General features: G+C 41.7%; 1 protein-coding gene across 8 annotated transcripts in view; it reads right to left on the bottom strand.

The window, feature by feature from the left end:
- Positions 1-27,599, bottom strand: part of lpgat1 (lysophosphatidylglycerol acyltransferase 1) — a 183,112-nt gene that overhangs the window by 115,860 nt on the left and 39,653 nt on the right. For all 8 annotated transcript variants that reach the window (XM_041213773.1, XM_041213815.1, XM_041213823.1 and 5 more), the window contains 2 exons: positions 24,399-24,494; positions 14,924-15,191 (listed from right to left, as the gene is read on the bottom strand). In XM_041213773.1, the coding sequence (XP_041069707.1) occupies positions 14,924-15,191; positions 24,399-24,494 (364 nt within the window). The remainder of the gene's footprint in view (positions 1-14,923; positions 15,192-24,398; positions 24,495-27,599) is intronic.

The following is a 27,599-nucleotide window of genomic DNA, read 5'->3' as shown; positions in this document are numbered from 1 at the left end:
CCAGGACACCCAGATTCATTTGTACTTCTCCATTTAAACAATGTACTGCTTTTCTATTCTTTCTGTCAAAGTGGACAAGTTCTCATATTATACTCCATCTGCCAAATTTTTGCCCACACATTTAGCCATGTATATCTCTTTGCAGACTCCTTATCTCCTCTTTACAACTTATTCTCCTACCTTTCTTTGTGTCATCAACAAATTTATCAACCATACGTTCATCGAGGTAATTGATATAGATTGTAAATAGTTGAGGCCCCAGCAGTGAACCCTGTAGCACTCTAATCATTAGTTTGCTAACCCAAAAATGATCCATTTATCCCTACTCTGTTTCCTGTTAACTAACCAATCTATTACCAATGCCAATATGTTACCCCCTTCACCACAAGTTCTTTATTTGTGTACTTACCTTTGATGAGGCACCTTATCAAATGCCTTCCAAATTTGACCCTACTAATTCTTAAATCATCTTGTTGCTAAGCGAAACACTGTGGATACTGGAATTATGAAAGAATAACAGAAATGCTGGAAACAATCAGATCTGCCAGTATCTGTGGAGGGCGAAACTGAGTTAACACTTCAGGCGGATAACCTTTCATCAGAACACAGTATCTCCATAGATACTGCCATGCATACTGGATATTTTCAGAATTTTCAGTTTTAAATCTCCAAAGGGCCGCTGCTTCCCGAGGATTTTTATTTTAAAACTAGTCACCCCTATAGATCTTGCATTATGCCAGCAGCTTGGCTTTCCATTCAGCAGAAGCAAAAACAAAAGATATTGGTGCCATAATTCTCTCTCTCCACGAAAATAGTCGCACACTGGAAATGTTCATCCACTGGAAAAGGAATACACAGTCTATGTTACAAACAGTTTTAGAATGCTGTATTAATTAAGCTTATTTGAAAAATAAATTTAGTATCTTTCACAATGACACAAAGTTAGGTAGGAAAGCAAGTTGTGAGGAGGACATAACCTATCTATATCTCTTTGTAGCCTTGTTAAGTGTGTGGGGAAAGTTCTGGCAAATGGAGAATAATGTGGGAAAACGTGAAATTGTCCATTTTAACCGGTGGAACAAAAAAGCATATTATCTAAATGGTGAGATTGTAAAGCTCAGAGTTGTGAAACGATCTAGTGTGTGAATCGCAAAAAGTTGGTATACAGGTACAAAAAGTAATTAGGAAAGCTAATAGAATATTACCGTTCTTGTGAGGGGAATTAAATACAAAAGTAGGGAGGTTATGCTCCCATTATATAGGGCATTGGTGAGATCATATCTGGGAGTATTGTGTACAGTATGGGTCTCCTTATTTAAGGAAGGATATAAATGCATTGGAAACAGTTCAAAGGTGGTTTACGAGACTAATACCTGGAAAGGATGGGGCGTCTTATGAGGAAAGGTTAGGCAGACTACGCTTGTATCCGCTGCAATTTAGAAAAGTAAGAAGTGACTTGATTGAAACATACATGATCCTGAGGTGTGCATCTAGAACCAGGGGTCACTGTTTAAAAGTAAGAGGTCACTCATTTAAGACAGAGGAGAATTTTTTTTCCTCTCAGAGGGTCATAAGTCTTTGGAACTCTGCTCCTCAAAAGAAAGTAGAAGCAGAATCTCTGAATACTTTTAAGGCAGAAGTAGATAAATTCTTGATAAGCAAGGGGATGAAAGGTTATCAAGGGCGACCAGGAATGTGAAGTTAAGGTTACAATGAAATCAGCCATGATCTTATTGAATGGCCTACTCCTGCTCTCAATTCGTACGTTCTTTTTTTTATCCTTCATGGGATGTGAGCACCTCTAACTCCCCTTGGCCATCTTAGAGGGTTTCTCTGTGGGTCTGGAGTCACATGTAGGCCAGACCAGGTAAGGATGACAGATTTCTTTCCCTAAAAGACATTCGTGAGCCAGGTGGGTTTTTAGAACAATTGATGAGTCAAAATTTGAAAAGTTAAAGGGAAAGGAAGAAAGGGCAAGGCAATAGTACAGGGTAGCAATACAGGTAATGGTAACCAGGGTGCAACAGGAAGAGACATTACAAGAGAGTGTACAAACATAAGAGTGCATCAGAAATATGATCAGAGTAGGGAAAAATGGCTTTAAACTAAGAGAGGGGAGGGAGGGTTCAGGCATAGGGAGATTTAGAAATTCAAAGATAAAATTTGAGGCAATGGGATAGTTTATTGATGTGGTTAAAGATAAGCTGAAGGGGGCAGGAAGGGCAGAAAGTTTAATTGTAGTAGTGCAGAGAATAAGGTCCATGCAGAGAATAGTCATAAAAAAAATAAAATTGAAGACACTTTATCTGAATGTGCAGAGCATCCACAATTAGGTGAACCAGCAGTACAAATAAAGATAAATTGTTTAGATCCACCGTATATACTTAGGAATGGTTGACTTTCTGTAAAAGTTAGCCCCCGACTTAATTCTCTGTACTTACCACCCACTTGCCACTGAAGTCAAACTCGTCCTGATGGAAACCTACTCACTGGTAGTTTTGTAGAATAGCACCCCACAATCAGCTCCTTATGTCCGCGCACATCAACGCGCGCTGTCAAGGCTATTGCCTCACTGGTGCACACTGTGTTCCCACCAATCCCGCCCTCTAATAGGTCAACCTGGTATCAAGAAGAATAGCAGATACACAGCCCAGCTCAAACTTAACATTGTTGAGACTGCAGAGTGGACAAATAATTATGCAGCAGCTAGAGAATTCAAGATATCGGAGAAAAACATTACAGATTGGAGGATACTCTACACAGCTTAGGCAGATGCCCAAGAACAAACGTGCAAACAGCGCATAGCATGTGCCCGCAGTTGGAAAATGAAGTTGCAAACCATGTCAATGAAAATCACCAGAATGAATTCTCAATTTCTCGAGGATCTATCTGAATCTTTGCCCTGAAATGAGCAAAAAAATTAGGCATTGCAGATTTCAAAGCCAGCCCTGGATGGTGTACCAAGTTTATGAAGAGAAACAATTTCGTACTGTGACATAAGGCCAAGATTTCACAGTGTCTCCCAACAGAACTTGATGACAGGTTTACTGCATTTCAGCCATTCAACAAAAGAATGGATACAGATTAGCCTGTAGTGGGGACAGGGATGAGACTCCCATGAATTTTGACATGCCAGCCATTCAAAATGGTGAGCAAAGTTGGAGAGAAAATAGTGTTCGTGAAGACAACTGGACATGAAAAAAAAAGGAATGAAATTGTATAAAGTTCAAAAATGGCTTTTGTTTTTGACAAATTTGATAAATTTGATGAAGTTAATGTACACAAATTAATGTCTGTCTCCAAGCGGCTTGTTATTTATTTATAAATAAAAATTTAATAATAAGAAGTTTTTGGCTCCTTGTGCGTTACTTTTTGGGATGGGTTTGGCAGAAAACAGCTCCAAAGTGGCAACTCTGCAACAGTAAGACAATGGGACAGAGTGGATTTCAACCCCTTGATAATATTATTCATGTAAAAGTCGATCCCCTTACTTTTTGGCTAAAAATTTAGGTCTGGATTTGCTCTTCCAGGTCGGGAGCGCAGAGATGGGACATTTCCTGGCTCTGCGAACATGATCCAGGAAAAAGAGGCTCGGAAAGTCAGGGGATGGCTGGGTAAGAAGTCAAGCCCGCCACTCCCAGAATGAGGTGGAGACTACTGGGTGCAGAGGTGGAAAGCCTGCCTCTGAATCAGCACATTGGTCAATTAAAAAAACATGAACAAAACAAAAAAACAGCCCTCACCGCACCCCACCTCCCACATACCCATATGTTTTGAGGTCAGGATCGTGCGGGGCTTGGACTGGAACTGGCAAGTGGTGCACCTGCTGCCCTTGTCTTTGGTAGAAATCATAGGTTTGAAAGGTGCCATTCAAGGAGCCTTGGTGAGTTGCTGCAATACATCATACTCCCTATGCAAACCCATGGCCCCACTCATTCCCATAGCCCTTTATGGTCTCTATGCCAACTTAGTGCCAACTTTTGCCAAACCATGTAACCCCATCACTCTTACCAGCTCCATGCCAACTCACCTAGTACCCAACATGAGAAAACTCAGGAGCCATGCTGACTTAAAATAAAGTTGTGTCTATTGATGATGTCACTATTTTAATGAAAAACACTAACTGATTGAAAGAAATATTCAATACATTGAAATTCCTTCAACTAATCTCTTACGAAACAAGGACTTCTATTCTATAACCACTGGAGCTGTCCATTAAACTGCTTACTTAACAAGCAATCCATTGTGATAATGTTAGGTTGTAAGAATTGCAGCACAGGCTTATATCAACAGGCAGAGAGAAGTATCAAGCACTGATTTTTTTTTTTTTAAAACTCCACACACCTTCTTTAAAAATTAAAGCACAGCATTGTTAAATCCCTTGACAGCTGGGGCAGTTCCAATGAACCTAAGCACATTTTACACAAAATCATGTGGTGCCTGATCTCCTCCAACAGCGTCCTGGGACCATATCCAAAGGAGTACCTTCCCTTCCCTGGCTATCCAAATAAATCTACAAGGTTCAGTCTTGCTCTTATCTAGTTTAATCTGCACACTTCAAGTTTCAGACACTACCTCACCAAAATCACGAGTGGAGGCAGCTGCCCATTTACATGGGCAGCTGCCTCCGGGAACCACAGATGTGCAATTTTAGAACCTACCCCTATTCCCCTCCTGCGAAAATTGCAGAGGACGGTTTCAGGCACAGGACTTCCATATTCATGTCTTAGCCTTCAAAACTCTATGCCAACATGAGGAAATATGGTAATCACCATTACAGAGATATGGTTACAAGGTGACCAAGGTTTGGAAATAAATATCCCATATAGAAAAAACAGGAAGAATGGATAAGGAAAAGTGGCCCTAATGATAAATAATGACATTAGTGAGAAAGGATTTTAACTCAGAAACTCAGGAAGTTCAGTCAGTATGGGTGGAGATTAAGAATAGCAAGGGTCAGAAAACACTGATAGGAGTAGTTTATTGGCTCCCCTAACAGTAGTTATACCATTGGACAGAACATGAAAGAAGAAATTATTGAGCATGTAATGAAGGCGATGAATAGGTGCTGAGGACTTTAATTTTCACAGCCTGCACTAATCCAATTCACAAAGATGGTCTGGAAGATGGGTTTGTAGAATGCTTTGGAGAACATTTCCTGGAGCACTATGTTGTGGAACCAACTAGAAATGAAGCCATATAGACCTAGTATTGAGCAGTGAAGCAGAGTTAATTTATAATACAACAGCAAAAGATCCATGGGAAATAATGATCATAAAACAATTAAATTCCGTATAAAGTTTGAAAATTACACAATCATAAACTTAAACAAAGTCAATTATATAGTTGTGAAGGGAGTGCTGCATAAGGTTGATTGGGTAAATAGACTGAAAGGTATGGCAGTAAACAAACAGTGGGAAACATATAAAGAAACAATTCAAAAGATTCAACAAAAATACATTCCATTGAAAAACAAAAACTTAGCAAGAAAGATCCATCTGCGGCTTGCTAAGGAGGTTAAGGATGGTAATAGATTAAAAGAGGTGGCTTATAATTTTGTAAAGAATAGTCGTAAATCTGAGGATTGGGTGCGATTTAGAAACCAGCAAAAGAACACAAAAGTAACAAAAAAGGGAAAAAATAGAATATATGAGAGTAAACTAGCCTGGAACATAAAGACAGATTGTAAGAGTTTTTACAAGTTTAGAAAAAGGAAGAGAGAGTAGCTAAAGTAAACGTTGGGCCTTTAGAAACAGGGACAGGAGAAATTATCCTGGGAATTTTTTTTTATTCATTCATGGGATGTGGGCATTGTTGGCTAGGCCAGCATTTACTGCTCATCCCTAATTGCCCTTGAGAAGGCGGTGGTGAGCTACCTTCTTGAACCGCTGCAATCCCTGTGTTGTAGGTATACGCACAACGCTGGTAGGGAGGGAGTTCCAGAATTTTGACCCAGCAACTATAAAGGAACAACAATATATTTCCAAGTCAAGACAGTGAATGGCTTGGAAAGGAACTTTCAGGCTGTGGTGTTCCCATGTATCTGCTGCCCTTGTTCGTCTAGATGGTCACGGTTGTGGGTTCGGAAGGTGCTGCCTAAGGAGCTTTCGTGAGTTTCTGCGGTGCATCTTGTAGATGGTACACATTGCTGCCACTGTTTGTCGGTGGTGAAGGGAGTGAATGTTTGTGGATGAGGTGCCAATTAAACTTCGAGTGCTGTTGGAGTTGCACTCATGCTTGCAAGTGGAGATATTCTATCACACTCCTGACTTGTGTCTTGTAGATGGTGGACAGGCTTTGGGGAGTAAGGAGGTGAGTTACTCGCTACAGGATTCCTAGCCTCTGACCTCTTGTAGCCACAGCATTTATATGGCTAGTCCAGTTCAGTTTATGGTCAATGGTAACCTCCAGAGTGTTGACAGTAGGGGATTCAGCAATGGTAATGCCATTTGAATGCCATGGGCAATGGTTAGATTGTCTCTTGCTGATGTTCATTGCCTGGCACTTGTGTGACACAAATATTGCTTGTCACTTGTCAGCCCAAGCCTGGATATTGTCTAGGTCTTGCTGCATTTGGATGTAGACCGCTTCAGTATCTGAGGAGTTGCGAATGGTGAACATTGTGCAATCATCAGCAAACATACCCACTTCTGACCTTATGGTGGAAAAAAAGTCATTGACAAAGCAGTTGAAGATGGTTGGGCCTAGGACACAACCCTGAAGAACCCCTGCAGTGATGTCCTGGAACTGAAATGATTGACCTCTAACAATCACAGCCATCTTCCTTTGTACTAGGTATGACTCCAACAATGGAGAGGTCCCCCCAACCCCAATTCCCACTGACTCCAGTTTTGCTAGGGCTCCTCAATGCCACACCCAATCAAATGCTGCCTTGACGTCAAGGGCAGTCATTCTCACCTCTGGAGCTCAGCTTTTTTGTCAATGCTTGAACAAGGCTATAATGAGATCAGAAGCTGAGTGACCCTGGTAGAAACCAAACTGAGTGTCAATGAGCAGGTTATTGCTAAGCAAGTGCCACTTAGTTCAGAAGAATTGGGGGGGGGGGGAATCTTATAGAATCCTATAAAATTCTAACAGGACTAGGACTAGATAGGGTAGATGCAGGAAGGAATTTCCCGATGGTGGGGGAGTCCAAAACCAGCGGGTCACAGACTGAGGATACAGGCTAGACCATTTTGGACTGAGATGGGGAAAAATTTCTTCACCCAGAGACCGGTGAGCCTGTGGAATTCGCTACCACAGAAAATAGTTGAGGCCAAAATACTACGTTTTCAAGAAGGGGTTAGATATAGCTCTTGGGGCAAAAGGGATAAAAGGATATGGCGAAAAAGCGTGAGCAGGCTATTGAGTTGGATGATCAGCCATGATCATAATGAATGGCGGAGCAGGATTGAAGGGCCGAATGGCCTACTCCTACTCCCATTTTCTATATTTCTATGTTTCTTTCTGCTCTTCTCCACTTTGCCCTCTAGAAAAGATTTCTGTAGCTTTTCAGCTCTGACCAAATGAGCAAGATACTGCCATTTTCTTCTCTGGATGTCATTTCTTAGGAGTTTTTTTGCTCTTGCAATTTCAAGCACCTCTTCATTTGTTTTATGGTCTGTATACAGAAGTTTAAGCTTACGTAAGACTTAGGAGCAGAAATTAGACCATTCGGCCCATCAAATCTGCTCCGCCATTCAATCATGGCTGATAAGTTTCTCAACCCCATTCTGCCGCCTTCTCCCCGTAACATTTGATCCCCTTACCAATCAAGAACCTATCTATCTTAGCATCTACACTTCAGCGACCTCTATTTTCTTCCACGTATCTTTATTTATTGTCCAGGTTTCTGGGGCAGCAGAAAGAGGGGTTGTCCTAGGCATAGTTGGATGACAGATGTCACAGAGCAGTTGCAGCCAAGTGTCATGAAAATATTGATGTATATAAAGTTATTGGGAATTATTTTAAATTGGACTTGTAGTAGGGTCTGTGTCTGTGGGTGTGGGTGTGCGTGTGTGTGTGTGTGTCTTAATTGGATTAAAGCCAGCTAGTCTGGAAGCTTTGAGATGTTAAACAGGTAGAGGGTACATTTGCATTTTATTGAATAAACCATTCAAAGACTGGGAGTGAAATCTTGCACCTAGCTAGGAGACATCAAGCAATATGTTTGTATTATTAATAAAATTGGTACTGTGAAAGGGGTTTTATTGCTAGAAGTGATGGAGTTCAAAGGGCCTGGTGATACAATGAGAATTTACATTCAAAGGGAAGGCTAGGTATATACAGAAAAGAGTTTTGTGTGTGTAAGTCAGAGGCATGTAAGATTGAAGCTGCCTGTAAGCCTATAATGGTGCAAAGGAAACAAATTGAAAGGAACCTCATTTTGAATTTGTAAGATAAAATGTGCTTTGCCTGGTGTCTGTTTAAGTCTATGGGTTATTGTTGCCTTGGGGAAGATTTACCTGGGAGTGATTAATTTGGGGATTTGTTCAATTGTTGTTATGATAGTAATTTGTAGACACGTGTATGTATTTAATTTCTTGTTAAATTAATAAATGTTTAATTTTATATAAAAAACCTCGAGGCTTGGCGGTTTCATTTCTAAATTCAGAGCTGCATCTCAAACATACCAATTGAAAATATAAGTTATGACAGTTACTTAAAGGTTCCCTTTGGGATTTTAAATAACTTAGCCTTTACCAACTGCTGTGTCATAACACAAGCTACAACTTGTGAGAACGGCGCAAGACAGATGAGCCTGACATAATATGCCTCCTGGTAGGACTGGCTAAAAGCAGGGTAGGACACGATTTTCTTATTGTATTCATTTCCATGTCAACCTCTACATTTCAGTTTTGAAGAATGGCCTGCACCCAAAATGTAAATGTTACTTGTTCTATTCACATATGCTGACGTTGTAGGTTTCCAGTTTTTTGTTTCATATTTGCAATGTCTGAGTACTTTGCCTTGATCCATTTATTTTAGCTTTTAACAATTTCCATTTCCCCCCATCAAATACTGCAAACAATCCAAAGAAAATGCACTTTGATGTTTACATCCTACCTAGAGACTGATCTTAATTGCAACTTTAACTTTTTGAAAATTCTTTGATCAAAAAGTAAACTTCCCTTTTCAAGAGCAGAAATGTACCAGTTTACTACTTTGGAATTTTTATTTACTATTTATCTCACCCTCATTCTGTGTAAAGAATCCTTCTCGCTTTTCCTGTGTCAATTTGGTAAGTACACTCCTCTTTTACCTCTTTTCTGTTAGCTGTGGTCCCTTCTAACTTTACTTTGATGCACCCCATTCAATTTCACTGCTACCTCACACCTCAAGGTTCTGGCGAGAAAGGAACTTTCTCAAGATAGGCTGCAACAACACCCTTCATTTGCACAGAACATCTCAAGGTACTTCACAGGAGTGTAATAAGGCAAAAACTGATACTGAGCCAACGAGGTGATAGTAGGTGAGAAAAGCTTTGTCAGTGAGGTATGTCTTAAAGACCCTCAAAGCAGGAGAGTTAGGTGGAGATACAGGGTGGTTTAGGGGAGGGTTTCCTGAGCTTAGGGCCTGTGCCGTGAAAAAACACACCTGCCAATGATGGAGCCAAGGGAGTCGGAATACACGTAAGAGATCTGAGAATGGTAAAGCTGAAGATGGTTAGAGACAAAGGGAGGGTCGAGGATTTTAACACTGGAATGAGAATTTTAAGAATTGAGGTGTTAGTAAACCAGGAGCCAATATAAGCAGCTAGCACAAGGTGATGGGTGAACAGGACTTTGTGCAGATTAGGATATTGGCAGCAGAGTTTTGGATAAGCTCAAGTTTATCGAGGGTGGCAGAAGGGAGGCTATTCAAGTTAACCAATGGAAATATGCAACTAACTTTAAATTTCTATGGACTTATTATTTCTTTCAGATCTCAAATTTGAACAGGTTGTTTCTTTTGAAAAATCAAATTTCTCCTCCCAAGAAAATGGCAGAAAAGACCATCAAAAATTATATACTTCTGATTGCATTTTCTAACATTGCCATTATTTACACCTGGATGGCATTTTTATAACCTGAAATGAAAGAGGGCTGTTTTCATCCAATTTTCTGAGGTGAGCTCATTGGCATAGTTACAGATGCAGATCTGATACATAATGGTGGAAGAAATACCCTGCATGTATGAAAAGATATGGGGACAATTAATGAGGGTTTTAACAATGGTGAGACAAAAATTAAGCAAGCATTTGGACACCCTCAAAAGGGATCAAAACCATTAGCAGTTTTGTCAAGAATAAAAAGATGAGAGAACAAAGAAGAGAGATGCAAAAATCAAGGAACAGGAAACCAAAGATGCAAGGATTAGCCTAGTTGGAACATTCAAGCATTTGGTCCACATTATGTTGGCTGCTGAGGTGGTCTGTGGTGTTGCGTCAGGGAGGTGTGAGGGTGGTTGTACTCTGCCACTCAATACCGCATAACAGCATTCCTGCCAAAAACGTACAACCAAATATGAAGACACAGCAAATTGTTACAATCATAGGATTTGCCAGCCCAATGTTGCACAGCAGCTGGTGTTCTTGTAGCTGATGGAAGCACACGATATCTACCTCTATGGTGATGAAAATACTGAAAAGACCATTTTTCAGTGCCAATTACAGGTAAATGCAGTAATACTTGAGGCATCTTGGAAGCTGTGGCCATTCATACAGTGTTGGCAACCAATCCATCACCTGTGGCAGGTCTGGCAACATCGGCGGAGAAGAAAAAAGTTGATGTTTCGAGTCCTCATGACCCTTCAACAGAACTGAGTAAAATTAGGAGAGGGGTGAAATATAAGCTGGTTTAAGGTGGGGGTGGGGGGAGAAGGGGGGGAGGGGGTTGGTGGTGGTGGTGGTTGTAGGGACAAGCAAGCAGTGACAGGAGCAGATAATCAAAAGATGTCACAGACAAAAGAACAAAGAGGTGTTGAAGGTGGTGATATTATCTAAAAGAATGTGCTAATTAAGAATGGATGGCAGGACACACAAGGTACAGCTCTAGTGGGGGGTGGGGTGAAATAAGACTAACAGGGCATAAAAGGTATAGATGTAAAAATAATGGAAATAGGTGGGAAAAGAACAATCTGACCTTCCCCTCTCCGACGCTGAACGTTCAGTGCTCAGCAAAGGACTTAGTTTCATACCCTTACGCCCTCATCTCAATGAATTTTGGGCTCAGCACGATGCTGAACTCTTCTTCCGCCGTCTTTGTTTCCGTGCGCACTTCTTTGGGCAGGAATCTTCTCCCCGTTCAACGGATCCTTTTACCCACTGCCAATATTCTCCCTCCACCTGGACCCCTCCCTCTGGATTCTTACCTTCTCTTGATCTTTTCATTGAGAACTGTCGGCGTGACATTAGTCGTCTCAATTTCTCTGCTCCTCTCACCCATTCTAATCTGTCTCTCTCTGAACTTACTGCACTCCGTTCTCTCAGGTCCAACCCTAACATTGTCATCAAACCCGCTGACAAGGATGGTGCTGTTGTTGTCTGGTGCACTGACGTCTACCTCAGAGGCTGAGTGCCAACTCGCAGACACTTCCTCCTACCTCTCCCTGGACCATGACCCCACCACTGAACATCAAGCCATTGTTTCCAGGACTGTCACTGACCTCATCTCCTCTGGAGATCTTCCTCCCACAGCTTCCAACCTGATAGTCGCCCAACCTCGGACAGCCCGCTTCTACCCCCTACCCAAAATCCACAAACAGGACTGTCCCGGCAGACCAATCACGTCAGCCTGTTCCTGCCCCACGGAACTCATTTCTCATTATCTTGACTCCCTTCTCTCTCCCCTTGTCCAGTCCCTTCCCACCTACATCCGTGATTCCTCTGACACCTTACGTCACATCAACAATTTCCAGTTCCCTGGCCCCAAACGCTTCCTCTTCACCATGGATGTCCAATCCCTCTACACCTCCATCCCCCACCAGGATGTCTGAGGGCTCTTAACTTCTTCCTTGAACAGAGGCCCGAACAATCCCCATCCACCACTACTCTCCTCCGTCTGGCTGAACTTGTTCTCACACTGAACAATTTCTCCCTCAACTCCTCTCACTTCCTCCAAATAAAAGGTGTGGCTATGGGTACCCGCATGGGCCCCAGCTATGCCTGTCTCTTTATGGGGTATGTGGAACATTCCTTGTTCCAGTCCTACTCCGGCCCCCTCCCACAACTCTTTCTCTGGTACATCGATGATTACTTCGGTGCTGCTTCATGCTCTCATCAGGACCTGGAAAAACTTATTAATTTTGCTTCCAATCTCCACCCCTCCATCATTTTCACATGGTCCACCTCTGACACTTCCCTTCCCTGACCTCTGTGTCTCAATTTCTGGTGATAGACTGTCCACCAATATCCATTACAAGCCTACCAACTCCCACAGCTACCTCAACTACAGCTCCTCACACCCCGCTTCCTGTAAGGACTCCATCCCATTCTCTCAGTTCCTTCACCTCCGTCACATCTATTCTGATGATGCTACCTTCAAAAACAGTTCCTCTGACATGTCCTCCTCCTTCCTTAACCGAGGTTTTCTACCCACTGTGGTTGACAGAGCCCTCAACCGTGTCCAGCCCATCTCCTGCCCATCCGCCTTCACGCCTTCTTCTCCCTCCCAGAAACATGATAGGGTCCCCCTTGTCCTCACATATCACCCCACCAGCCTCCGCATTCAAAGGATCATCCTCCACCATTTCAGCCAACTCCAGCATGATACCACCACCAAACACATCTTCCCTTCACCCCCACTGGCGGCATTCCGTAGGGATCGTTCCCTCCGGGACACCCTGGTCCACTCCTTCACTTCCTCTTGCCTCACCGTCCAAGGGCCCAAACACTCCTTTCAAGTGAAGCAGCATTTCACTTGCATTTCCCCCAACTTAGTCTACTGCATTTTGTTGCTCCCAATGCGGTCTCCTCTACATTGGAGAGGCAAAATGCAAACTGGGTGACCGCTTTGCAGAACACCTGCGGTCTGTCCGCAAGAATGACCCAAACCTACCTGTCGCTTGCCATTTTAACACTCCACCCTGCTCTCTTGGCCACATGTCTGTCCTTGGCTTGCTGCATTGTTCCAGTGAAGCTCAACGCAAACTGGAGGAACAGCACCTCATCTTCTGACTAGGCACTTTACAGCCTGCCAGACTGAATATTGAATTCAACAACTTTAGATCTTGAGCTCCCTCCTCCATCCCCACCCCCTTTCTGTTTCTTCCCCCTCCCTTTTGTTTTTTCCAATAATTTATATAGATTTTTCTTTTCCCACCTATTTCCATTATTTTTAAATCTATACCTTTTATGCCCTGTTAGTCTTATTTCACCCCACTCCCACTAGAGCTGTACCTTGTATGTCCTGCCATCCATTCTTAATTAGCACATTCTTATAGATAATATCACCACTTTCAACACCTCTGTCTGTGACACCTTGATTATCTGCTCCTATCACTGCTTGCTTGTCCCTACAACCCCCCCCCACCCCACTACCTTAAACCGGCTTATATTTCACCCCTCTCTTAATTTTACTCAGTTCTGTTGAAGGGTCATGAGGACTCGAAACATCAACTTTTTTCTTCTCCGCTGATGCTGCCAGACCTGCTGAGTTTTTCCAGGTAATTCAGTTTTTGTTTTGGATTTCCAGCATCCGCAGTTTTTTGTTTTTATCACTGATTTAACAACTATGGCATCTAAGGCAAATGGACTTTTTCTCTGTCCTGCATGTTGCATGTCAGAACATCACGTGGGACTGATAGGCTCAAATTTTTTTTATAAATTGGCCATTCTGAGGCGCTGCTTCTATAACTGCTAGTCCCATCCAAAGAAAAATCTTATCAGCATGAAAGGACTCTAGGATGGGGCTTCCATCCACTTTCAAAATACAAACCTCGCATCTTTCAAAGAGCTCCTTCATGAATTGTCCCAAACAAGAGGTTGGACCAAGGATGGCATAAGTTCAAGGTGTCTCACCAACAACTTATTGGGACGATAACGCAGCCTTACCAGTATTGCCTATATCACAAGAATAAAAATTTTATAAAGGACAACTGATTTTTAAAATTATTCTTGCAACCGGATGAAATCTGGATTTCACCCATTAGCCTGAAATGAAACTCAGGTCCCAGAGTGAAAAGGTCAGCCTGGAAACAAAGTACTCCATTCAGTTTTTATAACTGATGAAACTTCCTCTGTGACTGGCAGCAGGAAAAAAAGATGGAATTTTGTTCATTGTAAAGGAAAGGTTTGATTGCAATTTGGAAGGTCACATAGCCTCAGTTTTCCCTCGCATGATGCCTGCCTCAGGTTTGCACTCCTGCCAAGGGAGCTGAAGACATTGAATGAGGTATAGAACAATCAGTTTTGTTTGCCAACCAGGGTGAATGTAATAACAACCTTGTAGTGCTATCTCTATTGAATTGTTCCTGCTACCCTTCATAAAGCGTTGTAGTACTGCTTGCAGTGCTGATCAGTTTTGGAATAGAACGGAATGGGAGGATTGCAGTCTGCATCTTCACACTTTGGCATTGCCTCGGAGATGTAATACTTTCCCGTTTCAGGTTGCCTCACATACAAAACTGTAGTACAGTTGGATTATCAATCCCATCTTCTCTTACTCTATTTAAGTCAGCATGGAAGTGCTACTATGTCATCACCCACTCAAGAAATTTATAGAAAGATATTCCAACATGGGTTATATGATAGGACTGAAATCTACTAATTTGGAGAAGGACCTTTGGTACTCCAAGGATTAATACCCACTATTTCAAAATGCCAAACCAGAGATTATTGGTTTTACCAACAAGGTCACCCCATGTCGAAACTTCTGCAATAATAACCCAGCCATCAGCCAAAGAGACTTATTAATGGTACAATCATCATCAGATCAACAATTACCTGTTCCATTAGCATCACCAACTGCTCCATTTTCATGCTGTGCACATAGAGTCTGCAGGATGACTTCAGTGGCCCCCTGACGTGGCAAAGTTACATGTTTTAGAAATGGTAAGTTATTCTTTTTTGCAAATGACTGGCTGGTTTCCCGCCTCTTTCTCAGAAAACCTCCTTCAGGAAATAAAACAATCCACTTCCGGTCCCGACTCCTGTAGTATTTTTCTAAGTGCTGTCGGAGAAGAATCAACTGCTGGTCACGATGAGCTTTACCCTGGAAATTAAAATGTCAAAAAACAATAGTTGATAGATGAAAAGAGTTAATAGACATTATAAAAGAGGCAATGTGGCTCTGTTGCTCAAAGAAGATGCTGGTCCTCAGAAAAATTCAAATTTCTCAATACCAGCAAAATTGCACATAGTAATAAGATCAAAATGTAAATATAGGTGATAAGCCTATTCACCTCCCAGAAAAATCTAACAGCTCCATACCATTCAAATTAATTCCAGGGCTTTCATCTTGAATACAAAACCCAAAGGCCCATCCTGTTGATCACTCTGTATCATGCTTTCTGATGTCAGTCTTAAACTTATCTGCCCTTTGTTTAACCACTGCCTCTCCTTATCCTGCTATTAGGGTTTAACTTAAAAGTGCATAGGAACATAGGACTTAGGAGCAGGAGTAGGCCATTCAGCCCTTCAAGCTTGCTCCAACATTCAATAAGATCATGCCTGATCTGATTGTGGTCTCAACTCCACTTTCCAGTCTGCCCCGCATAACCCTAGAGCTCTTTATGTATCAAAAATCTACCTAACTCAGCCTTGAATAAATTTAAATGACCCAGCCTCCATTGCTTTCTGCAGAAGAGAATTGTACATAGTAACAACACTCAAAAAAAAATTCATCATCTCCACCTTAAAAGGAAGATCTTTTATTCTTAAACTGTATCCCCTAGTTCTAGTCTCCCCACAGGTAGCAAGATCTTGAAGGGACTTGATAGGGTTATGTTTCAATAAAATCACCTCTAAACTCCAATGGATATAGGCCCAACCTGTTTGACTTTTCTTCATAAGATAAGCCCTTAACATCATTAGAGTACAACTAACTTGATTTTGTGCCCGAGTTTTGCAGTAACATGCTATGCAGAACTACATTTCATTACATGATCTGATTTAATGTAATATCCCTCATGGGTACTCCATACCTTTTCCTCCAACATGTAGGCAGAAAGTGCCAATGTACCACCTTGCAATTTCTTTACTCTGATTGTTAATGTTGCTCCTAGTTGGCTGAAAGTAGGCAGTGTTGCTAATAGATACATTTAGTTTATTGGTATCAATACACTACAGCAAAAATTACTGTTAATCTCAGATGTTTTGCATACAAAGCTCAATTTATTACCTTAACTTGCCTCACCATTACCAACAAACCTGTAGCAAAAAGAAATCAAAAGACTCTTAATAACAAAATTTACACAGGTGGAAATGTTGTAATTAGCTACTAGCTGCATTTTGGTAGCTATATTAGCTTGATTCAGTCTTTGAGCTCAAAGACAGATTTAAGTCTCATTGTAGCACTTACAAAGATAATCTAGGTTTTTTATCATTGCTTTCCTTCATAAAATTTAGGAGGAGGAATTGGGTCATTGCAAATTAACTCCGAGATAACAAGCAGGGGTAACATTAAGCCTTTTGAGGGAGGGTGTTACAACTCAGCAGTCATCTACACTGTGAAATCAAAAGCTCTATTTTTTTGGTAATCCCACACCAAGACAGCTGGAGCCACCTGTGAATCCTATGTGCAACCAGTACTTGGTGACTGCCTTGGTCCCCTTGGATTCTGTGTGTTTGCCCAGGTTCCCCAGCAGCAGGAGGTGGACAGCAGTCTGGATCTCCCTGGAGAACAAGGTCTGCCGTTTGCTGTAGTGGGCCAGACGGGAAACCTCGCAGGTAATGCACTCCAAGATGTCATTGACGAACGAGTCCAAGACTGACACGGCCTTGGGTGGATCTGCTTCAACACCCGGTGGATGTAGAGGCTGTAACACTCCTTCCATCTCAGTTTGCGCTTCCTCTCGCCTCTGGCCCCATTCCAGCTCACCATTTACTTTGACCTTTTCTTCAGATCCATGCCCTTGGCCAACGTCTCAGGCACTGACAAGAAGTTTTGTTCCTGGCGTTCCAGTTAGATTAGGTGGTGTGAATTACATGAGATGTTCCACCTGCTTAGCTGGATAGCCTAAGCAGTGTTCACAATTAACATTTTCTATACAGTTTCCATCTATGAGAACCCTTATTAGTTCTTTCCTTTCAAGTCCAAAAAGTCTTAAGTTTCTTCAATGTTTCCTCAAAGTACAGTGCTCCAGAAAGGAATGACTAGCCTCTTGATTCTTCCACACACCAGCTCCATGTTTCAAACAGCCTGTGGGGAAAAACATACTTGACCTCATCCTCACCAACCTGCCTGCCGCAGATGCATCTGTTCATGACAATAACAGTAGGAGTGACCATGTTGCAGTCCTTGTGGAGATGAAGTCCCACCTTCACATTGGAGGACACCTTCCTTCGTGTTGTGTGGCACTACCACAACCAACGGATCAGATCTAAGCTCTGCAGCCCTGCCAATTCCAGTAGTGAATGGTGGTGGACAATTAAACAACTCCCTGGAGGAGGAAGCTCCACAAATATTCACATCCTTAATGATGGAAGAGCCCAGCACATCAATGCAAAAGATAAGGCTGAGGCATTTGCAACAATCTTCAGCTATAAGTGCTGAGTGGGTGATCCATCTCTGCCTCCTCCAGAGGTCCCCAGCATCACAGATGCCAGTCTTCAGCCAATTCGAAACGCATCACGTGATAAAGAACCGGCTGAAGGCACTGGACACTGCAAAGGCCATGGGCCCTGACAATATTCCGGCAATAGTACTGAAGGCTTGTGCTCCAGGACTTGCCACACCCCTAGCCAAGCAGTTCCAGTACGCTACAACACTGGAATCTACATGGCAATGTGGAAAATTGCCCAGGTGTGTCCTGTACACAAAAAGCAGGGCAAATACAACCCAGACAATTACTGCCCCATCAGTCTGCTCTCGATCATCAGTAAATTGATGGAAGGGTTCATCAACAGTGCTATCAAGCGGCACTTGCTTAGCAGTAACCTGCTCAGTTTGGGTTCTGCCAGGATCACTCAGCTCCTGACCTCATTAGAACCGTGGTTCAAACATGGACAAAAGAACTGAACTGCAAGTGTGAGGTGAGAGTGACTGCACTTGACACCAAGGCAGCATTTGACTGAGTGCGCCTTCAAGGAGCCCTAGCAAAACTGGAGTCAATGGGAACCGGGGGAAAACTCTCCACTTGTTGAAGTCATACCTAGCACAAAGAAAGATAGATGGTTGTGGTTGCTGAAGGTCAATCATCTTAGTTCTAGGATGTGACTGCAGGAGTTCCTTGGTTGTATCGAGGCCCAAGCATCTTCAGCTGCTTCATCAATAACCTTCCTTCCGTCATAAGGTCAGAATTGGGGATGTTCACTGATGATTGCACAATGTTCAGCACCATTTCTGATTCCTCAGACACTGAAGCAGTGCATGTCCAAATGCAGCAAAACCTGGACAATATTCAGGTTGGGTTGACAAGTGACACTCATGCCACACATGTGGTAGGCAATTACCATCTCCAACAAGAGAATCTAACCATCTTCCCTTGACATTCAATGGCATTAACATCGCTGAATCCCCCAGTAGCAACATCCTGGGGGTTACTATTGACCAGAAACTGAACTAGACTTACTATATAAACACTGTGGCGACAAGAGCAGGTCAGAGGCTAGGAATCCTACAGCGAGTAACTCACCTCCCGACTCCCCAAAGCCTGTCCACCATCCACAAGGCACAAGCCAGGAGCACGATGGAATACTCTCCTGTTGCCTGGAGGAGTGCAGCTCCAACAACACCGAAGGAGCTTGACACCATCCAGGACAAAGCAACCCACTTGATTGTTTGTGGATGGGGTGCCATTCGCTCCCTCCAGTAATGATGCACAGTGGCAGTAGTGTGTACCATCCACAAGATGCACTGCAGGAACTCACTAAAATTCCTTAGGCATCATCTTACAAGGCCACGACCGCTGCATTCTAGAAGCACAAGTGAGCAGACACATGGAAACACCACCACCTGGAAGTGCTCCTCCAAGCCACTGACCATCCTAACTTGGAAATATGTCATCCTTCCTTCCCTGTCACTGGGTCAAAATCCTGGAATTCCCTCCCTAACAGTACTGTGGATGTACCTACACTACTTAGACTGCAGTGGTTCAAGAAGGCAACTCACCACCACCTTCTCAAGAGCAATTGCGGTTGGGCAATAAATGCTGGCCTAGCCTGCGATGCCCACATTCCATGAATGAATAAGAAAAAATCTCTCCTTCTTGACTAAACCTGAATCAACAATCAAAACTGTATTCTGTACCATTTTAGTATGGCATCTCCAATTTGTAATCAACGGATCTAGCTACTTAATTCAGTAATTGGTTTGTTGACTGTTTTTCCAGTGTGATTGAACATGTTGAATGCTGAGTTAGTTACTACCTATAAATCTTTCTTTCATTCAACCATTATAATACCATTCATGGAATACTTATGCCAACCATTTTTTTTGCCCATGTGGGTGATCAGCTCCTCACACTTGTTTTTGGAGGTGACAGTGAAGAGAGTCGAAGAGGCTTGTTAAGCAAATATAGTAAAGAAGCCAGGTGTTACTTTTGCTTTCCAGAATGATATTGGAGCAGGTGACAACTTTGGCAGAGGGGAGTGAGGCCCAATAATACTTGTGTGGTCTAACCAGATCTGGTGATGGATAGTTGGACCAGTTGAGTGTCCTGCAATCCTAGCATTAAAAGCCCATTAATACCAGGATCCTGAAGCAACATTTGAGATTGGCACACACACACAGCAGGCAACTTTGGTTTAATATAACCAATTGGGTCATTTACATTGACCAACTGGATTACAAGGAAAATGCAGTTGTATCAGAAACTTACAACTCAGAGCATTAGGCTGATCATGGCAGCTCCCCATACAATTACTAGCAAAGAGCAAAATCATCAGGAGATGCAATGTGAGAAAGAAGGAAGGAAAGAAACAATCATTCACCTAGCTCAAGACTGGCATAGGGAGGGACAGGAGCCAGTTGGCTACTTATCTTCTGACCAGAGGAATGGAGACAGGAGGGAGTAAGAAAAATGAAAAGAAATGAGGAAAAATATAAATACAGGGATGGATTGAGTTCTAGAGATTTTAAGCAACTCATGGGTCTGAAGTTTGTCAAATTAAATATTTATGACACTGATCCCAGATCACCATCAAATTTTCCCTGTAGAGTTGACATTCCCTAGTGAAACTGTGTTTTCCCCTGTCTGACAAAACTGAAGAGAGTATGGAAACAATAAAATCATTATGTTTTGCCAAATCAAAAATTACAATAGCAACATTTGGTTGAAACAAGGGTCTTTTATTGACTTACAACTGCAACCTCTACAACAAACCCAACCACCGAAAACTACCAGTACTCATCAACTTATACCACCATGTAGGATGCCCTAAATCTGGCTGCCCTGGTTCATAATTTCAAAATCACAATTGCAGTATTAATAGCCCATTAACACCAGAGTCAATAGTGATGCAAAATACAGGATTTTCCATAAGTGAGTCATAGGAATCTTATTTGATAACTTAGAGAAAGGATGGAATTTAAAAAAATATTCTTTGAGGATTCAAGTTCATATTAATACTTTGAGGTTTATAAGATTATTGTGTTTTGGAATTGTAGCTTTCAATTTAGGGTGAATTAAGGGGGATTCGTGTGACCTGTTCGGCAGTCTGCCTGACAGTAAGCCTGGGTAGCTTGATTGTTAGAGATCAAAGGCTTAGATTGTTTTACTGAGAATGGGTGATAAGTGTAAAAGGGGAATATGTTCCGCTCTGTAGTTTAAAGTATACGTTGCCTACAAAAAGAAGTGTTTAGTCAATAGTGCTTTTAATCATTTGTTACAGTAAAAGTTTTAAAACATGACATCTTGACATGTCATTCTTTCAACTATTAACTGGAAATTTGAATTTTTTAAAATGTTAATTGGTCTCTACGGAGATTGTAACAATTTTGCTATCATTTGTTTTGACAAACTGTTCAACTTATCATCTTCACATTAAAATGCCCCAAAGGAAATCATTACACAAAACTCTCTCACCACAAGCATAAATACATTCATGGTTTAGATGATGAGATAGAAAGCCACCTATCCAAGCTCACCAATGACACAAAGATAGGTGGCAATGTAAGCAGCATAGTTGGAAGCATAAAATTACAAGGAGACATTAATAAATAAAGTGAATGGACAAAACTGTGGCAAATGGATTTTGACGTAGGCAAGTGTTAGGTCATCCACTTTTGTCCTAAAAGGATAGAACAGGATATTTTTTTAAATGGTTAAATGCTAGAAGCAGTGGAGGTCCAGAGAAATCTGGGGATCCAGGTGCACAGATTAAAATGTCATGGACAGGTACAAAAAAAAGACAGCAAATCTGTATCAAGAGGACTGGAACATAGAAGTCATGTTTTAGCCATATGAAGCTCCACTTAGCCCACACCTGGAGTGCTGTGTTCACTTCTGGCCAGGAAGGACAAAGTGATCTGGAAGGAATGCAGCATAGATTTACCAGAATGATACTTGGACTCTAAGCTTTCAATTATAAGATTATACACACTGGAATTTAAAGATTAATAGGTGGTTTGAATAAAGTTTAAGATATTAAGAGGACTTGATAGTATGTCTCTATCTAGCCTATTTCTACTGGTCGGAGAGTCTAATTCTAAGGGATACAGTATAAAAATACAGGACTGAAGTTAGGAAACATTTCTACATACATTTGGAAAGCTCTTCTACAACTGCAGTTGATGCTGAATGAATTGTTAATTTCAAATCCAAGATTGATAGGTTTCTATTAACCAAAGGTATTAACGGATATGGGACAAGATGGATAAATGGAGCTGGGTCACAGATCAGTCAAGATTTCACTGACCGGTGAACAGGCTTAAGGAGATGGTCTGCTCCTTTTCTTTCCTATGTTCCTAATCAATTTATACAAAATCAAAACTGTTGCCTTTTGTTCAATTCTTTCAGTGAACATTCAATTATTGTCCTTTAAAATGCACATAAAGGAAATTAGTGAGTGCCATTAAACATTATTATATGGTCATGGCCTATTTATATTAAACTGCATTCATAAAACTGTTCCTCCATTATGTTTACAGCAGCCATAATTCCAACATCAAGTCTCCATTTAATTTATCACCTTAAAAAGCTCTCCCAGAAAAATAATTGGAGCACTGAACTCCCACTTTCTCTATCCGACACTCTTGAAGCTGATCAAGCTGACCAAATCACTCTAGCTGGCATTGTGAGGTTCACATTCTCAAATGGTATGGTAGGGAATCACTTTACTGTATGAAAGCCTTTACACTTACAAATAGAAAACTGAATCTTCTCTTTGGAATCCGCTAATCATCAATGCTATTGACTTACCTACTTACTAGCTACATCACAGGATAAAAATGCTAAAAACATAGGATTACTGACATCCTATTAACAAAATTAATTTAATGAAATTTGTTTCAACGTACTTCAACTGTAGAAAACAAAAAGTCTTAAAACAATTTGCATCTTTGCTTTAGTAAATCCTGTTCAAGGCCATCCAGGCTGTACTTCACAACAGTAAAACATAAATTAGTGATCCCACCACCAAAATATTTATGCGTTTAAGAGAAAAAATGCAACATATTTTTGAAAGTGTTCCCAGTTATAAAACAGAAATTAAGTTCCTCCAGCAAGCCCATCATCCTGGAAACTAACATTTCAGCGTCTAGCTGGTGGCCAAGCACTGTTTACTCAGTAATATACAAGCATGACCAAACATGTTAAGCTCAATACCCACACCTGTACCATCCACAAGAGCAAACAAAGAAACAGCATTTCATTAAACAATCTACCTGCAGTCATGAAACTCAAATCAGGCCACCAAGTATGGCTTATAATTAATTAAGTAAACAAATGACCTTAGGAGCTGAACCTACCCAGGGGTTAGCTCATTATCAAAAACGCACTTTGGCCCAAATCTTCCGATCAGCATCAGAACTGCTGCATCCAATGCTGACCAGTCAGAAAACTGCCCATGTTCCTACATAAGTTTTTTTTTAAAAAGGCCAAACCTCCAATCCTGGGTAAAACAGAAATCGTTCAATGCAGGAATCCAGGCAGAGACCAATAAAGGTGATCACCACAGAAATCATGCTCCCTTTTCACAACATCAGCCACCATGTTCAGTTTAGTGTTTAAAGATTCCAAAGCTTTTGAGGGGCGAGCAAGTGGTCTCAGGGGTATTCAGGTCTGGCCAGGAGCGTTGGTGGGGGTGGAAGAAACTTTGGCATTGGACAGTAGTTTTTCTCTGCCCTGACTGGCCAATCATGCGATTAGGGCACTGAAGGGAGAACCAAAACAGGACAGCAAAAAGCTGAACGATGTTAAATTTTCTTGGGAACGAAAAATTTGCATCCAGGTCTGGGTCAAGAGTGGAATTGGGTCAGGTCCAGGATAGGGGCTGTAGGTCAGTTGTGGAGTTACCCAGCTGTCAGGCCAGGTATTAAACCATCTAACATTTCCTGGGTAACTATCCAGGTAAGGCGCACGTTTCTAGCTCAGAGTCAGAGACATTCACAGAGGGTCCCAGGCAGCAGGGAATCAGCCCATCAGAAGTTTAAACTTCCCCGGTCATTCCCAAATGCATCTGCGTTTCAGGACTTCTGCAGTGTCCTAATGCGCATCTACCATTCCATGTTCAGCCTCTGATGACCTGGGTACTGGAAGATTTGCGGCCCATATTTTAGCTAAACAAAAAATTGATAATTTAGGAGTAGGAATACTAGAACCATAAACAGAGATTGTTGTAAATAAGTCATGCAAAGGAACAGGATACCAGAGAAGCTGATGTGGACAGCTTTTCAGAATCTGCAGTTCCAAGAAACAAATTAAGTAGAAAGACTAGCTTAGCTGGCTTCAATTCAACTTTACTGGAGACAACACATAACACAAAGCATTCATGTGTGAAATGGGAAACTCACTATGATGCAATGAGAAATATAAGGGGACTGGTCAGATTGTGGGAAAGAGGTGCTCACATTGCATTAGAAGAGGCTTTCTATTCAATACAATAATACTTAAATTCTTATTTGGTGCAAAGAGCTTATTTATCAACATGGTAACAATATGCCCTACTTTATTTCCAAGTCCTCCGACATAGAAACTTCAGAACTGTTTGGAAACTGTACAAGCATTATGCTGCACAGTAAACAGTAACACCTTCTACTGTTTGTGTGGTTGTTCCAATAAACACATGGTACTAATTAGCACATCATCATTTCCCTCACCTGTCGAATGAAGAAGTCCCCATGGATGAGAGAGACAACACCAAAGTTTGTAAACTTGAAAATATATTCCATTAGCCACATCATGTGGCAAACTACCTGTTGGAGAAACAAAAATATTTTTTTTAATTGGCATGTAAACTACCAGCACCAGAAAACAGTCATAGGTTTTGAAGTTCCCAGGGGAGCAATTCTGAAAGGGTAAACTAATTATTACTCCTGAGGATTAAAGCAATCTACTGGTACACCTTGAAAAACAGTTCACCACAAAGTCATTTCCTGGTCACACCTACAGCAACAAAGCTGAATTCTAACCTAAATATAAAATCTTGGTCTCACTATCTACCCTTTTGTCTGCACATGTACATGAGCCCTTCAATTCATCACATCAGTCCTGTACCCTTCTCTTTATTCTCATTGCTCATAAAATACTTCTATTCGATACTTCAGTCCTTTTTGAGGTAGCCACCCTTTATTGCTGGCAGGCTATTTAATGTAACAGGTGAAACTGATAAGCTGAGGACAAGAAGAGAATCCTGCTCAAACAAGGATGACTTTTTAAACATTATTTAAAAAGTGCAGCAATGCTGTGGCTTGGATTGCTTACATTAAGTAGAATATTCAAAAACACAAAATTTTGCAGCAAGTGCTTTAACTCATGGTCCATCAGTGGAAGTTGTGAACAAATTGCCCTGTGCTCACTCCATTCATGGAAACACCTCCAAAATCTCAACTGTGTTCATGTTAACTCCTTTAATGGCAACTTTGTGATGTCATGAGGTCACAACACATAAACAAAACAATTTAGTGGTTTTTGAAAATTGTGTGTCATTCTATCCCCAGGAGGGGCTCTGGGCAATATTTTCGACATTTCTGAAAGTTTCTTTTTAGCACTGCTAAATTTTTTCTTTGAGATATGAATTGCAGAAGATCATGTTATATTGCCAAGTTATAGTTTGTGTCTGAACCATCAACCTCTGCCTTTGGATAACTAGCCCAAGAGGTTGCTTTTCTAGTATCAACATGTTTGAATGCATCCTTAATGACAAACATAAAATCAATTTTATAATCTTAAGCGGGCATACCACAAAAAACACAGTTGGCCTGCCACCTTCCTAAATTGCCTTAGTGAAAAGCTCAGACTTGGGGGGCGGAGAGAAGAGACCTCCATCAGGTGCTCTTTCCATCAGCAGAACTGATATCATCACACTTTGTATTTTCAAGGCCCATAACATTGCTCAGGTCCACAATGACCATCAAGCTCAATGACCAACCCTAGTTTAATGGAGAGTATAGAATTGCATGCTGGCAGCAAAATCAAGCACACCTGAAAATGAAGTGCCAGGTTGTTAAACTGTAACACAGGATTATATTCATGCTAAACAGTGAAGTTGAGCTATAGACAGATATAAATGTTTCCACAAATAACAAATCAGGTTGAAGTTCTGAATACTGCCAAAAGTTGTGAATGATGATGGATAATAAAGCAACAAGAGGTGGTGTCTCCACAAACCCCATTATCAATTATAGTAGAGCCTAAGGCGTGAATGTAAAAGACAAAGTTGATGTATTTGCAAACAGTCAGCCAGAAGTGCAGAGTGAAATTCCTTCAAGACCTGCTCTTGAAGTCCTAACCATTACAAACAAACGCCAGTCTTCAGCTAATTCAACTAATTCCATTTGACATCAGGAAAAGGCCAATGGCAAAGGCCGCACGCCCAGATAACGTTCTGGCTCTATTGCTGAAGGCCTCTGCTCCAGAATTAGCCATTGCCAATAGCCAGGCTGCTCCAGTGCAGTTACATTTATCAAACTGTGTAAAAATGTCTAGGTATGTTCTGTCCTGTCCTCAAAGTGCAAGACAAATACAACCTGGTCAATTGCCACCACATCAACCTACCAATCATTAGCATATTAGCAACACAGTGAAAGGAGTTGTCAACTGTGTCATGATCAAGGACTTAATAACCAATTACCCACTCACGGTTGCTCAGTTTTGGTTCCGAGGCCACTTGGGTCCAGGCCTTATTATGGTCTGGTTCCAAACATGGACACTAAAGCAGTTTTCCCATAAGCCAGACAAAACTGACTGCCCCTGACATTCAGGGAGCAGTCAATGGAGTATGGCACCAAGGAACTCTAGTAAAATTGACAAAGAGGATCAAGGGCACCACCAGTGCTAGAACAAGGTTACCCACAATCACAGTAACAACCGAGAATATTGTTGCAGGAAATTTTGAGGGCTGCATCTGATGCCCAACTATCTTCAGCTGCTTCAAACCTTCCCTCCAAGGTCAGAAGGAGAGCTCCTTGCAGACATTTGCAATTTTCAGCTTCTTTTGCAAATCTTCAGATAATGAAACAATCCATGGCCACATACAGCAAGACATGAGCAAAATCCAGGATTGGGCTAATAGGGGAGTTCACACCACACCAGTGCTTGGTAATTACCATTTTCAATGAGAGAGTCTAACCAGCTCCTCTTGACATTCAATGCCATTACCATCATGTTCTTCACTATCAGGAATCAGAAACTCAACTGGATCAGCTACTTAAATGCCATGGATGCTGCAACAAATCAGAAGCTGGGTATTCTGCACGAGTGGCTTACCTATTGTCTTCATAAAGCCTGCCCCCACTTACAAGGCACAAGTTAGTTGTGTGATAGCTTACTATCTATTTGCCTGAATGTTGCTGGAGTTGCACCCTCTCAAGAAGCTTGACACTCTCCAGAACAATGCAGTCTTGGTGTTCTGCACTTCATCCACCAGCCTAAATCTCCATCCTATCAATAACCACCAGTGTACCAGTTTGTACTATCTACAAGATGCACTGCACCAGAAAATGAACCAGACGAGCTATATAAATACTGAGGCTACAAAAGCAGATCAGAGGCTGGGAATTTTGAGTTGGGTAACTCACCTCCTGACTGCCCAAAGCCCATCTACAATTTACAATGCAAAAGTTAGGATTGTAATGGAATAATCTCCACTTGCCTGGAATAGTGCAGCTCTAACACTCAAGAAGCTCAACACCATTCACGACAAAGCAGCCTACTTAATTAACACTCCATCCACCACCTTAAATGTTAACTCCCTCCAACACTGCACAGCAGCGGCAGTGTGTACCATTTACAAGATGTATTACAGCAACTTGCCAAGGCTCCTTTGATAGCACCTTCCACCTAGAAGGGCATGGGGAACT

This window comes from Carcharodon carcharias, chromosome 2 (assembly GCF_017639515.1).
Source record: "Carcharodon carcharias isolate sCarCar2 chromosome 2, sCarCar2.pri, whole genome shotgun sequence".
In the NCBI taxonomy this organism is placed as follows: Eukaryota; Metazoa; Chordata; class Chondrichthyes; order Lamniformes; family Lamnidae; genus Carcharodon; species Carcharodon carcharias.
Note: the sequence above shows the minus strand (reverse complement) of the source record. Positions and strands in the feature narration are given on the sequence as shown.